At 37.5% G+C, this 15,170-nt stretch overlaps 2 protein-coding genes across 2 annotated transcripts in view; one reads left to right on the plus strand and one right to left on the minus strand.

Annotated features, from left to right (window-relative positions):
* The window catches only part of LOC129107338 (C-C motif chemokine 4-like), a 1,745-nt gene extending 527 nt beyond the window's left edge, over positions 1-1,218 (minus strand). The window contains exons 1-2 of the mRNA XM_054618800.1: positions 1,055-1,218; positions 396-507 (exon numbers count right to left, since the gene is read on the minus strand). Coding sequence (XP_054474775.1) covers positions 396-507; positions 1,055-1,139 — 197 coding nt within the window. The 5' untranslated portion in view covers positions 1,140-1,218. The remainder of the gene's footprint in view (positions 1-395; positions 508-1,054) is intronic.
* Positions 1,219-11,798: 10,580 nt separating this feature from the next.
* LOC129107397 (C-C motif chemokine 3-like) lies at positions 11,799-13,632 on the plus strand. The gene is made up of 3 exons (XM_054618877.1): positions 11,799-11,960; positions 12,508-12,619; positions 13,323-13,632. Exons 1-3 carry the CDS (start codon positions 11,876-11,878, stop codon positions 13,477-13,479), a joined length of 354 nt encoding a protein of 117 aa, XP_054474852.1. The 5' UTR covers positions 11,799-11,875; the 3' UTR covers positions 13,480-13,632.
* The last annotated feature ends 1,538 nt before the right edge of the window (positions 13,633-15,170 follow it).

Consider the following 15,170-nt stretch of genomic DNA (forward strand, 5'->3'; position numbering starts at 1 on the left):
TAATAGTATTTCTGTATATTTAAAGATATACTATGCATCATTTCTCTCTTACTGTTGCACAGCGAATGCACATCTTTGCATCTCAATGTATCGCATCCTCAAAAAGAAAAACACTGCCTATTTTAAATGTCATTATCGGAGTTACAAAAACAAAACATAAATCCTTCAGCAGTGCATTACAAGGTTGCTGTAACCTGCACAGATAAAGTTTTCACATAGCAGCTCTTAGACAACGTACAGCTTTAGTATCATGAGCGAGAGCAACAAGTTAGAGGACCACCGAGCCCGAGTGCCGTCTCTGCTGCATAGCATACCTTTAAACATATAAGCTCAATAAAGCTGGTTCTGATTCTGATTCTTGGTTGAAGTTTAATAACAGGAGATCAGACACTCACAAGACTCCTTGGTTTGTACACTGTTCGTCTGTGAACATGTAGTTCGCCACCTTGTTCTTAGGCAGCCTGTTGGTGAAGAATCGAAAGCAGCACTCATCTGGAGCAAAACTGCCTGAGGAACCAAAATAGAAACAGAAAATGTAAAGACACTAAGTGGTATCCAACACAAAACCATCACATTGACATAAAAGTGTCTTTTTGGCTCGTTTTCCCATTTCCACTTTTTACCCCATTAAAGAACAATTCAGCTGTAATCTTAAAACGGCTGTGGTTTGACTCTGATATGACTCAACGCTTTGCTAAAAACAAAACAACAGATCAATTAAATGAGTTAAATGCTCTTACCTAACTAGTATTTATATTTAAAAAATACATAAATCTACTGGACATTTTTCACATGTTTATTTTATAAATGTTTTTAGACCTTTCCCCTCCCACATCTCAACCTTATTAGGCTGACTCAGCCTTTAAGGAGTAGCTTTTCCTAGTTTTTAATCAACATTATTTTTTATTATTGGACCATATCATTGATTATCTTGACCTGTTATGAGATAAAACTTACAGTAATTGGTTCCCATGAGAGATATTAAGAAATTATGACGGTGACCTGAAGATAGATTTGACCTTTTTAAGAAATAAAATGCATGCAGACAGTTTACCTTGAGATGCCAGGACAGCGAGAGACGAAAAAAGCAAAGTACAGGTCATCAGAATCATGGGGTTCTTCATCATCATCATCGTCATCGTAATTATCTTCAATGTTCTGCTCGTCTAGCTTGTTGTCTTAGAGATGTGTTCTTTCTGTCTGCTTCCCTTATAGCCCCTCGCTTTTATTATGCTGTGTGTGTGTGTGTGTGTGTGTGTGTGTGTGTGTGTGTGTGTGTGTGTGTGTGTGTGTGTGTGTGTGTGTGTGTGTGTGTGTGTGTGTGTGTGTGTGTGTGTGTGTTCCATGACATGCATCATAAAGACCATAACCTGAATCTACCCAGAATGCAAACTCTGAGCATGTGGCCAACACTTCTCAGTAAAAGTGAGTAGCGGGGGACAGAGGGTTTTGTGGGTTTAAGAGCAGGTTCTGTAAAATAGAAAACATATCTGTAACCTCAGTGATCTCATGTGTGTGTGTGTGTTGTGTTTGTGCAGTGTGCAGATGCACTGTGGTTTAAAGTTTATTTCCCTGTTGCTTGTTCATGTGGGTTTTTTTTAAAGGATATGGTTTAAAATGCTGAAACATGATAAATGAAATATTATCTTTGGTCTAAGTAAGTAGTAGTTAATAAGATATTGTGCATAAAAAAGGCAAAAGAGATCTGTTTTAATAACATTTAGAATATGTCCCTCTTCTCAAAGCGCAGGTTAAGACTAGACTTTTGTTGGAGTTTTATTTTGAAATCTTCTTTTTTGCTGAAAACAAAGTCTATGTTTTTCTCTGTGACTGGTAAAATTTTATGAATATTTTTATTGTTTGCCATCTTAGTTGTATTGATTATTTACAGTATGTGTGGGTTTTTCAAAGCGCTTCTGTGGAAAACACAGCTGCATTTCTGCATTAATCGGCATGAATTCGCATGAACAGGCACTTTATGAAAACTTAAGGTCATATTTGACTGTTTTGATTTTATAAGTACTAACTGATTCTGTTGTAATAAATTAGGGACGCAGCATTAATAAGGCTTGGTATGTTATTGGGGTTTAAAAAAAGCTTACCCGTGTCATATATATGTTATACTTTTGTAAGAAAAACATAATCTTAGAGATTTTTGTCAGGAAATTAATGGTCGTGGGTGGAGAGGGCCCACAGGTGGGTGGACTGTTAACCACAGAGATGTACTTGTTCTAATGTGAGACACACTCTTACGGTTGAATCAGATTAAAATTAGCTTAATTCTCTCAACCACAAACCATAACGTACAAAACTTACAACATGGTATGTCAATATAGAGTGAAATCATTTTCACATGATGAGAAATAGATCATCATGAAAGCCTTCATGAATGTTAAATCATCCTGAACCAACTACATATTTGGGTCGCTAGTTTAATTCCGAGCTAAATGTCAAGTAAGTACATGTCCATATACTTTATACTGTACGTGTGTATGACTTGTTAGATCAGAACAGATGTGCATTTAAATTCACATTAAGGAATATACCCTGCATGTATAAAGTTACTTTTGCCAGTAGAATATTGAGAAAAAAATACATATATTTACATATTACATATATTTCTTCAGTCTTTGGTGATATATACATGCAGGTAAAGAGACAACCAGTTCTATAACTCAGACACAAACACAAAACAGCGGAGGCTGACTGCTGCAGAAATCAACTCTATGCTACCTCAAACTGCAACCTGTGGTTTAAACAGAGGAAGGGGAGATGTGACACGAGAATGCACCAACATGGACGTGTGAAAACCATTAAATATTTCCTTCAGCAAGCAAATTTGTCTTAATTATAGCTTTGTATTATAACAGACATGAGTTTAGACACAGCATATTATAAAATAAGATAAGATAATCCTTTATTAGTCCCGCAGCGGGGAAATTTGCAGGATTACAGCTGCAGAGAGGATATATATACATACACATATACACATATACACATATACACATATACAGCGGGTAAAATAAGTGTTGAACACGTCACCATTTTTCTCAGTAAATATATTTCTAAAGGTGCTATTGACATGAAATTTTCACCAGGTGTCGGTAACAACCCAAGTAATCCATACATACAAAGAAAACAAAACACATAAGTTCAGAAATTAAGTTATGTGTAATAAAATGGAATGACACAGGGAAAAAGTATTGAACACATGAAGAAAGGGAGGTGCAAAAAGGCATCGAAAGCCAAGACACCAGCTGAATTCTATCAGTAATTAGAAAGCAATCCTGCCCCTTGTCAGTGCAAATTAATATCAGCTGGCTCAGTCCCAACTGCTGGCCTATGAAAAGGTGTCTCACAAGAAACATCTCACGATGGGTAAAAGCAAAGTGCTCTCTCAAGACCTTCGCAACCTTATTGTTGCAAAACATACTGATGGCATTGGTTACAGAAGGATTTCTAAACTTCTGAATGTTCCAGTGAGCACTGTTGGGGCCATAATCCGGAAGTGGAAAGAACATCATTTCACCATAAACCGGCCACGACCAGGTGCTCCTCGCAAGATTTCTGACAGAGGAGTGAAAATAATTATCAGAAGAGTTGTCCAAGAGCCAAGGACCACTTGTGGAGAGCTTCAGAAAGACCTGGAATTAGCAGGTACAATTGTTTCAGATAAAACAATAAGTAATGCACTCAACCGCCGTGGCCTGTATGCACGCTCACCACGCAAGACTCCATTGCTGAAGAAAAAGCATGTTGAAGCTCGTTTAAAGTTTGTTGCACAACATTTAGACAAGCCTGTGAAATACTGGGAGGATATATTCTGGTCAGATGAGACCAAAATTGAACTCTTTGGATGCCATAATACAGGTAATTTGGAGGTCAAATGGCACTGCACATCACCCCAAAAACACCATACCAACAGTGAAGTTTGGAGGTGGGAACATCATGGTGTGGGGCTGTTTTTCAGCATATGGCACTGGCAAACTTCATATAATTGAAGGAAGGATGAACTCATGTCTGTTATAATACAAAGCTTTAATTAAGACAAATTTGCTTGCTGAAGGAAATATTTAACGGCTTTCACACGTCCATGTTGGTGCATTCTCGTGTCACATCTCCCCTTCCTCTGTTTAAACCACAGGTTGCAGTTTGAGGTAGCATAGAGTTGATTTCTGCAGCAGTCAGCCTCCGCTGTTTTGTGTTTGTGTCTGAGTTATTGAACTGGTTGTCTCTTTACCTGCATGTATATATCACCAAAGACTGGCAACCAGAAGAAATATATGTAATATGTAAATATATGTATTTTTTTCTCAATATTCTACTGGCAAAAGTAACTTTATACATGCAGGGTATATTCCTTAATGTGAATTTAAATGCACATCTGTTCTGATCTAACAAGTCATACACACGTACAGTATAAACTATATGAACATGTACTTACTTGACATTTAGCTCGGAATTAAACTAGCGACACAAATATGTAGTTGGTTCAGGATGATTTGAATTAAATTTCATGTCAATAGCACCTTTAGAAATATATTTAGTGAGAAAAATGGTGACGTGTTCAATACTTATTTTACCTGCTGTATATATGTGTATATGTGTGTGTATATATATATGTGTATGTATATGTGTATGTGTATGTATATGTGTGCATATATATATATAGTACCAGTCAAAAATGTGGACACACCTTCTCATTCAATGGTTTTTCTGTATTTATTTTTTAATTTTTTTATACATTGTAGATTAATATTGAAGACATCCAAACTATGAAGGAACACATATGGAATTATGTGGTAAACAAACAAATGCTCAACAAACCAGAATATGTTTTATATTTTACATTCTTCAAAGTAGTTGAATGAGAAGGTGTTACCAAACTTTTGACTGGTACTATGTGTGTGTATATATGTATATATATATATATTTGCCGATAACCTCACGTCTTGTCAAATCCAAATATTCTTAAAGGGGAAGTTTGCCAATTTATTGTGGTAAAACAGTTCAATAAAGCTTTCTGCGGCTCCACAAGACTAGATGCAAATACTAAGTGCTCATAGTGTGAAATGGAACATCCACCTTACAAATAGAGGTGAAGCGGTGGGTAGGATGGAGAAGGAGGAGGCGTTATTTGCCAACATGACACATTGAGACTCACGGCAAATTACCTCATCTTAACTTCCTCTTCTTTCCTTGCTTTGACAAATCTTTTTATATTTTTGTGACCTCAGCAAATAAGGGTTTAAGTCCGCTAACTCATCAGATAATACAAATGATTGACAAAAGAAGATTTTAAGAACATTTAAACCAAATGTTCTGAGTTGAAAATGAAAACCCAGCAGGCTCCTGTTGAGGAACTGATCACCAGTTATGCTGAGGTTATGAGTTCAGAATCAGAAACGGTTTATTGCCAATTACGTTTGCACATGAAAGGAATTTGACTTGGTGATTGGTTCATGACAATAAACACTGTTTAAGAATAGTAGAAGACATGATTTAAGAGCAAAACAAATATGAAAATTGACAGTAGATATGATGAATAAACAAGAGTTTGAGCCAGGGTAGCTGTGTTCCCCCTGTTTCCAGTGTTAATGCTAAGCTAAGTTAAACTTCTGCTGGCTGTAACTTTTATATTTAGCATCTTTATGTGACGGGTATCAATCTTCTTATCTGTGAAATCTCCACCAGAAAGCAAATAAGCCTCTTATACCAAATGCCAAAGTCCAATAGGTGTTAATTTAAAAGTGTCAGTGTGACAAACTATAAGATATTTAACAATTTCATTATTTTATTTACTTTTCTTAACTAAAGAAATTCAACTTTTATCACACACATACAAACATAGCATGTATTTGAAGTAATTCAAATGTGTCTTAATCTGAGCACTCCCAAAAAATATGATCTCTTTTAACAAATAAGAACAAATGTTGTTTTTTATTTACACTACCTTTACCTCTATCTTACCTAAATAGAACACAATGTAATGGTAATGGTAACTGAGTGACCACTGGGTGGCAGCATTGTATTTGTAGAATGAGAGGGAATTCAATTTAGTCTTTGCTTTTTCTCTCTTTTTTCTTTCTTCTTTCTTCCATTCACACTTGTTAAATGTATCAGTATGTGTGTTCGGTTTAACACCAGAAAGGCTGATCTGAGTAGAGAAATTGTGTGTTTGATAAATCATAGAGGGACATTTGAGAACTCAGATGTATTTACTTGGGATGTGTCAAATGTTGTCTTTTTTTGGAATAAGATAGGAACTTATTTATACAGTATATCTCAGGGATGAAGAGGAGCAACTTAGGGTAAAAGGGTTTTTGTCCTTTTTTTTTTTTACTTCAAAAATACCTTTTTTTATTTCCACTGTGTATATATTTCATCTTTGTGGGGGTTATTTTTCTGAGAATACATCCTGTTAAGAAGGAAAATGTTTAGCAAACAATAACCACCGTCTCCTCGCTGCACATCCTCTCCTCATCCTGGCTCTTGACCAGTTCAGATAACAGACGCTCATTCATCAAGTGATACAGTGTTCCAAGCGTTTTCACTCAGCGTGTCGTCTCTCCAGGACGAATACCCTGCCTGCTGCAGAAAATGCTCAGGCCTTACGCAAACTGACAACAAATCAAAACTAGACAATTAAAGCACAAAGTGTCCAGGCTGTAAAAGTCTGAAAAAATGCAGAATTAAGCCACAACACTTTCAAAACCGATATAAAAATGTTTTTCCATCATTGCAACAACTGTAGAGATCTTTGCATTTAGAGTATTCCAGACGTATTGCACTGACGTGTAGTATGTTAGGTTTGGGAACACAAAGTGACAAATTAAAACAAGAATGGTCAAAATTGAAGCATCAGAGGACAAAATATTCTAACTTTATTGTCCCTAGTAAGACTTAAGCTCCAAAAACACTGGATACTACACATCCCATGATGCAACTTGATAGCTTATTTCCTCAGACCCTCCTTGCCTGCTAAACATCAATATGTTTAATCCAAAGGTTGTCTGTTAAAAATGTGAAACCTGAACTTGATGTGTAAAATATGTAAGTTTCCCTTAAAGTGACAGTACAATATTGATTCTTAAGATGAACTTAATAACTTGAACTCACTGTTCTCATATTAATCATTAAGATTATATTGATGAATGGTTAACTTCCTAGCCTGAATAGATAAGTCGTGCACAGCTGAGTCAGACTGATGCCTGCTCTCTCTTAAAAAAAACCCATAATGTTCTTTAATGATAACGTATCAGAGAATTCCTCTCTTGCATAACAGTGATGAAAACCAAGGAAACTGTTCTTGCATGACGAGCGCATGCACTTCCACTCACACGCACGCACATGCAGACATACAGGCGCACATAATACAGGAGAATCACACAATGTGGCATGAACTGAAGAATAGGGAGTTCAAAAATACTTTTCATGAATCCAATAAATGACTGACTTCAGAGGAAGGCACAGTACAGAAAAGCATGGACATTAAGATAAATGTGATGAGTGCAGTAACTGTCACAGGATTTATGATAGTGTCAAGAAGATAAATGGTATAAAAGGTTGAGTTTTGTATTGTTTTGACAAATAAAACCCCTAAAATTTCTCACATAGCAACATCCTAAAGGTAAACTTGCAGGTCTCTCAGATAAAAAAATAAATAATAATACATAAAAGATGACAATAGTTAGATGTGTTGTCTTATCGTTCCGTGTACAAGAATGTAAAATATTGTTGTGTTGTCCGTACAAACAGGAGACTGGCTTTATTTTGGAGATTTATACTTTATGAAAGACTTTATGAATTTAACACAACAATAAATTGTATTTGTCCACCCTAAAGAGTCTGAAATAACTTCGTAACAGTGTTCACACTTCGGTTAAATTTACTCTAGGTCAAAAGGTGATATATTTATGAAAATCGTTCCCAGTTTCCGAACAATGATGCCTGTTATTTTAAAAGTCAAAGGTCAGATTTGTCACAAGAGATTCTCAGAAAACAACTTGAGATGGAGAGCACGTTGCAGCATCGAAATAAATGAACCAATGCATCATGAGTGTGTGTGTGTGTGTGTTTTAACAGGATGTTGACCTCTTCCATGACCTCTGTTTTTAGCCAGGAAGAGCTTCAAGGAACGACCACCAGAACTTTGGGTTACTTTTACCACGCAAACATTTTTACACACGACTTGTTTCCCTCAGTCACAGGATACAAATACAGCAGAGACAGCTGACCTGAGACCAGTTCAAACAGCATGTGTCACTGTCTTTATTTTTGATAGTTTGCAACCGGATCTGCGCCACCTACACTAAGCTCAAATAACTTTTATTGTTAATTCATTATTAGTTTATTGTCTTTTTTAATTCACTTCATGATTTGACAAAATTCACAGACAATTTTGAATGAACTCTGGTGGACACTTTAAGGGAGCACACTTGTTGAAATGTAATTACAGTCGACTGTAGAGAGCAAAAAACTGTGAGTGAAATAAATATGTATTTTGTTTTGTTATTGTGCCCTGTTCTCACACCTTCTGTCACCATGGTGACGGGAACAATTAGCAGGAGGGTGTCACCACTCGGCCGACCTTGTGACCCATTAGTTTGTGGACTGCCGTTTTGAAGCCTCGAGTTCAGCATTTTGGCCGTCACCATCTTGGTTTTTGGTCTTTTGCAGAAGTGAGAGAGCAAAACCACGGACAACTACTGTTGGTAAATCATAAAGCAAACTTAATTTACTCTAAATGGACCATAATTTCATAATGATCATTATATATTGAGAAACAATTGAGAATAGCCAGTGAGACCATAAACTCATGTTTACTGAATCATGGTTGCTGGAGGATGTTAGCTTGTGTTTACAACAGTTATGACATTGACGTGTGTGTGTGTGTGTGTGTGTGTGTGTGTGTGTGTGTGTGTGTGTGTGTGTGTGTGTGTGTGTGTGTGTGTGTGTGTGTGTGTGTGTGTGTGTGTGTGTGTGTGTGTGTGTGTGTGTGTGTGTTTGAGAGCATCGTCTCCACCCTGGGAAGGCTAAAATGCTTCTTGAAATAGATCTTTTCAATACTTTTTCCTATTTTTCCTTTTTCTATTTCTGTGTGGCTGTGTAGCAACAAGGCTGTAAAGCCAAAATACTGACCGGGAATCATGTGCTATGACTTTTCTCAGAGATTCGCCCAGTGGTTTCCACGGGAACCGGGAAAAACAGCGAGATGAATGAGTTTTGGGCTTGGAGAGAGCTTAAAAACACTCAACTTTGGAGAAGACTGACTCGTCATAATTTAATGTAAAATAATGATTCGAGGTTTAAAACGTTAACAAAACTCTGGACTATATTGGGCATTTTGATAGCTTGCACAGATTTCAGGACATCAGAGTTTAAGTTTCAGGAATATTCAAGCCTTTTTCAGATTTTATAATGGGTGTGTATTGGATGGAATGTTCAGACCCAGAGCATGTGATGTCATCGCCACAGTGAGAGGAGCTTCAAAATCTTGTGATTACACAAATGACTTGGAGATATTCAGGCAAAGGAATTGTTATAACTCCTGCCTGTCCGTCCGTCTGTTTTTCTTTCTGTCTGTCTCTCTTTTTCTTTTTCTCTCACTGTCTATCTGTCTCTCTTTGTCAGTCTTCTGTCTCTCTCTTTTTATTTCTCTGTGTGTCTCTCTTTTTCTCTTCCTATCTGTCTGTCTCTCTATCTGTCTCTCACTGTCTGCCTGTAGGTCAGTCTCTCTCTCTCTCCTCTCTCTATTTCTCAATCTCAACCTCTCCTCTGTTACGCCCCCTTGGTGGCTCGGAGTAGAAGGACGTAACATAACGCACCAGGTTGAGCAAGTGAGGGTGTAGTCACACAAAACCAGGACCCAATATGAATTAAAGAAAGTATTTATTTACAGAAAAGCAACACAGGGATCAAAGAGGACTGTCAGTGGCACCAAAGAAAAGAACATAAAGAAACCCACCCCCATTGACAGGTGCTAAGCACCCAAAAGTACAGCGGGTGGTGCTCACTCTAATCTGGGGTTTTAACAAAAGGTAAACCTACGTGCATGTAATATGTATACCCAGGGTATCTTACCTATCCTCGTTTGTCCCTGTGCGCACAACAAAGAATTAACACAAGACAAAAGTAGGCTGCTAAAGTAAATGGTTTTAACAAAGGTGTTTTAACTAAAGATTCATCAATGAACCAGCAAAACCAACCAGAGCTCAACCCAAAAAGCAACAACCTTCTCCAGCACAAATGGGGGCTATATAAAGGGGAATGGCTGATAGGAGATCTGGAACAGGTGTGGTGATGATCAATGATTGGAACCAGGTGCGCACATCTGAGAAGGAGGAGACTGAAAACAGTGGGAGGAGACAGAACAACAACACAAACCAACAACACAAGACAGAACACAATACATGTAGGCCTACAACATGTATACATACAAGACACTGTACGGAACACTCTCTCTCACACATCATTTCAAATTTTCAGTTTTCTTCAATTAATTTCATTTCAATTGAATTCATACAGCCCCAATTTCATTTGTAACACTATCCACACAAATGACATGTCTACGTCTTCAGAGGAGTCTTGGGATTCTCAAAATGAAAATATTAAATCAATACGACTTACAGATTTTAACTCAGAGAGTCTTGTTCAGGTAGAACCTTCCCTGTACCTGTACTACTACTACTACTACTATTACTACGACTACTACTACCACTATTACTAATACTACTACTACAACAATTTCTTCTTCTACTACTATTTCTGATTAGACTGTTTCTTCTACGAAACCACTGATACTACAGTTTAACAGTTCAACTTCCAGCTTTTTCTTCATTGTATTTCAGCTCTTTGCTTCTTTTGATGATGCAGTTCAGCTTCCATCTTTGCCAGTTTTACAATTCAACTACCAGGATTTTCAACAGTGCAGTTCTTGGCTTTTGGGCTTTTTCAGGAAAGTCATTTGAAACTTCCACATTTTCAGCAATGCTCTGTTACTGATTTAAGCTTTCTGCATTCCAACGCATTTTCTGCAGGAAATGCATTTTCAAGTATTATTCATGTGATTGGACTTACTTTTTTTTTCAAATGTACCTCAAATGAACCCCAAACTAACCCTAAATGAACCTCATTGATACAGCTGTCTCAGAACTGTTAAAATATGCAACGTCTTCGGGGAGTAGCAGCCACACAGTCAAAATTTATTGCGAAATTTTCTATTTTGGTTTTATGATCCAGAGACATTCACCATTGTTCCGAAATCATAGCAACCGCTTTCTTTTTCACTATTTGTGTCATTAAAACCTGTTTATCTTCTTAAGAAACTATAATTCCTCTGGATTTTTCCCTCAAGGGCCCATTATGAAAAATAATATTTATGCAAAATGGAAGTTAACTCCTGCAAGACTGATCTGCTTACAACAAAAACATTAACTTTAGTATATGATAGAGGATGTGTGTGTGTGTGTGTGTGTGTGTGTGTGTGTGTGTGTGTGTGTGTGTGTGTGTGTGTGTGTGTGTGTGTGTGTGTGTGTGTGTGTGTGCGTGTGTGCATGTGTGCGAAGGTCACGTTGGGACAGACAGGAAAGGTCAGACAAGAACAGAACTTCTTGTGGGAGAGGAGAGAGTGCTGCATCTTCCCTGTGTGTGTGTGTGTGTGTGTGTGTGTGTGTGTGTGTGTGTGTGTGTGTGTGTGTGTGCGTGTGTGTGTGTTTCCTTACAGACACACATATACACACACACACACACACACACACACACACACACACACACACACAGCATAATAAAAGCGAGGGGCTATAAGGGAAGCAGACAGAAAGAACACATCTCTAAGACAACAAGCTAGACGAGCAGAACATTGAAGATAATTACGATGACGATGATGATGATGAAGAACCCCATGATTCTGATGACCTGTACTTTGCTTTTTTCGTCTCTCGCTGTCCTGGCATCTCAAGGTAAACTGTCTGCATGCATTTTATTTCTTAAAAAGGTCAAATCTATCTTCAGGTCACCGTCATAATTTCTTAATATCTCTCATGGGAACCAATTACTGTAAGTTTTATCTCATAACAGGTCAAGATAATCAATGATATGGTCCAATAATAAAAAATAATGTTGATTAAAAACTAGGAAAAGCTACTCCTTAAAGGCTGAGTCAGCCTAATAAGGTTGAGATGTGGGAGGGGAAAGGTCTAAAAACATTTATAAAATAAACAAATGTGAAAAATGTCCAGTAGATTTATGTATTTTTTAAATATAAATACTAGTTAGGTAAGAGCATTTAACTCATTTAATTGATCTGTTTTGTTTTTAGCAAAGCGTTGAGTCATATCAGAGTCAAACCACAGCCGTCTTAAGATTACAGCTGAATTGTTCTTTAATGGGGTAAAAAGTGGAAATGGGAAAATGAGCCAAAAAGACACTTTTATGTCAATGTGATGGTTTTGTGTTGGATACCACTTAGTGTCTTTACATTTTCTGTTTTTTTCTTTGGTTCCTCAGGCAGTTTTGCTCCAGATGAGTGCTGCTTTCGATTCTTCACCAACAGGCTGCCTATGAACAGGGTGGCGAGCTACATGTTCACAGACGATCAGTGTAAAATACAAGGAGTCTTGTGAGTGTCTGATCTCCTGTTATTAAACTTCAACCAAGAATCAGAATCAGAACCAGCTTTATTGAGCTTATATGTTTAAAGGTATGCTATGCAGCAGAGACGGCACTCGGGCTCGGTGGTCCTCTAACTTGTTGCTCTCGCTCATGATACTAAAGCTGTACGTTGTCTAAGAGCTGCTATGTGAAAACTTTATCTGTGTAGATTACAGCAACCTTGTAATGCACTGCTGAAGGATTTATGTTCATTTATTTATAGTTTTTTTCTACTAGACCGTTGTAGATTGTTTTTTGAAAGCACTTTCCAATTAAAAAGGTGGTTTAGATTTATCTGACTGCTTGTATTGATTCTTGTAAAAGTAGTCATGTAAAGTAGTATCAAAAATTGAGGATACGATACATTGAGATGCAAAGATGTGCATTCGCTGTGCAACAGTAAGAGAGAAATGATGCGTAGTATATCTTTAAATATACAGAAATACTATTAACTCAGGTTTTGGTAGCTTTCAATATATTTATACACAGTGAAGAGAACAAATACACAGGACAATTCAAGTACAGATATACAGAAATGTAAGCAAACGTACCGCCAAGTTATTATGTACAGACATAAGTGTGAATATAGATTTAGACATAATAGAAAAGCAACAAATGATAACAAATGTACAGTATCTGCTTGGGATTAACAATTTTTGTCTCTGTTTTAGATTTACGACGAACAGGGGAGTTCGTATCTGTGCCGACCCGTCTCTGCAGTGGGTCCAGAACCTCATCAAGGCCAAAGACCAAAGACAAAACTTACTAACCAAAAGTATAGTTTTAACACCACACTTAAAAAGATGTAGTGGTGATTCATCTTCATAAAGCTTTCTATGTTAGCTAAAGTATAAATGCTAAAAAAGCTGCTCAAATTAATTCTTTTTTATACAATCTGTGCTTATGTCTGTTTAAATGTGGTTTCAAGTGATGTATTGAAAGATTGTTTCCTGCTTTAATATAAAACATTATCATATATTATTTGTTTTCTCTTTGTTTTAATTCACCACTTAACCCACACTTTGATCAGAAAGAACTCAAGTACACATACGTTTCATACACATCCTGTTAAACAATAGTGACACATGAACGTATGTTGTTTCTAGCTAAGAAAGTCACAGGAAGTCCGCATCCGCATCACAAAGACTTTATAGTCGGGCACAAACAATTACGTTCAACCCTTTACATCATCTTCACTTGTAGTTTAATGTGTGATGTACCTCTGTGGCCAAAAGATGCCACTCTTCTCCTCTCTTTTTCATTTCATTCTTGAAGTGGAAATGTTTCATATTAGTTTCCAAAGCCAGGTTTTTATTGCTCTGTGTCGACCACAGCAAAATGAGGGAATTGTTTAATCTCATTTTTAATTGCACTCCTGACAACTCAGTGAGGTGGAGTTTGTCTGAAGTATCTCAACTCAGTTATGTTCAAGTAAAATACGACAACCTAAAAGGCTTCTGTCAAAGCTAAAATGAAAATATACGACGAACACTACAGAGCAGACTGTCCGTTTAACTCCCAGTGCTCTAACTTTGTTTCACATTTCTAGACAAACTGATCCCCAAATCTCCTCCTGTCCCAGAACGACGCCTCACATGACGTTAATGTGATGGCGTCATCACCCAGCTTTTCTTTAAATAGTTTCAGACCCAGATTGAAATATTTCTTCCCCACCACTCTGCATGCTACTTCATATACGTGTGTGTGTGTGTGTGTGTGTGTACACTCTGATGAGGACAACTACTCACTGAAAGCTCTCGTCAAAAGGCTCTACACTCACACCACAGTTGACCCATTCGAGGAGATGGTCTAATTATATCTGTGGAGGACCTCGATGAATATATTTGCATATTAATGAGGGGGAAATAATCAGGCGGGAGATGGGGCAGCTCGAGTGCTCAAGATCATCAACAATCATGCTATTTAAAAAGGATCAAAGGCCACCAAATCTCACCTAAACGCTCTGGATTTGTGGCGTAGTGGAGAGCAAGGTAGTTCTCCAATCAGAGGGTCGGTGGTTCGATACCCGGCTTCGGCAGTCGATGTGTCCTTGGGCAAGACACTTAACCCCAAGTTGCTCCTGAAGGCTTGCCATCGGTGTGGACTGGATGTTGCATGAATGTTAGTTAGAGTCTGATGGTGGCACCTTGCATGGTAGCCTGTCATCAGTGTGTGAATGGGTTAATGATATGTAATGATATGTAATATACTACTGATTGTAAGTCGCTTTGGATAAAAGCGTCTGCTAAATGACTGTAATGTAATGTAATGATTTGCAGTTGGTTGGGTAAAACAATGGAGGGAGTCTTTGGGATGTCCTATTAAATGAGCATATGAACATGTCTGTCAGCGTGACCTACCTGTAGCAGAAAGAAACAAGGACACATGGAAGCAGCTCGAGGTTTATATGTATAAACCTCGAGCTGCTTATGAGAACAGTGAGTTCAAGTTATTAAGTTCATCTTAAGAATCAATATTGTACTGTCACTTTAAGGGAAACTTACATATTTTACACATCA

Source organism: Anoplopoma fimbria, chromosome 18 (assembly GCF_027596085.1).
Source record: "Anoplopoma fimbria isolate UVic2021 breed Golden Eagle Sablefish chromosome 18, Afim_UVic_2022, whole genome shotgun sequence".
Lineage (NCBI taxonomy): Eukaryota > Metazoa > Chordata > Actinopteri > Perciformes > Anoplopomatidae > Anoplopoma > Anoplopoma fimbria.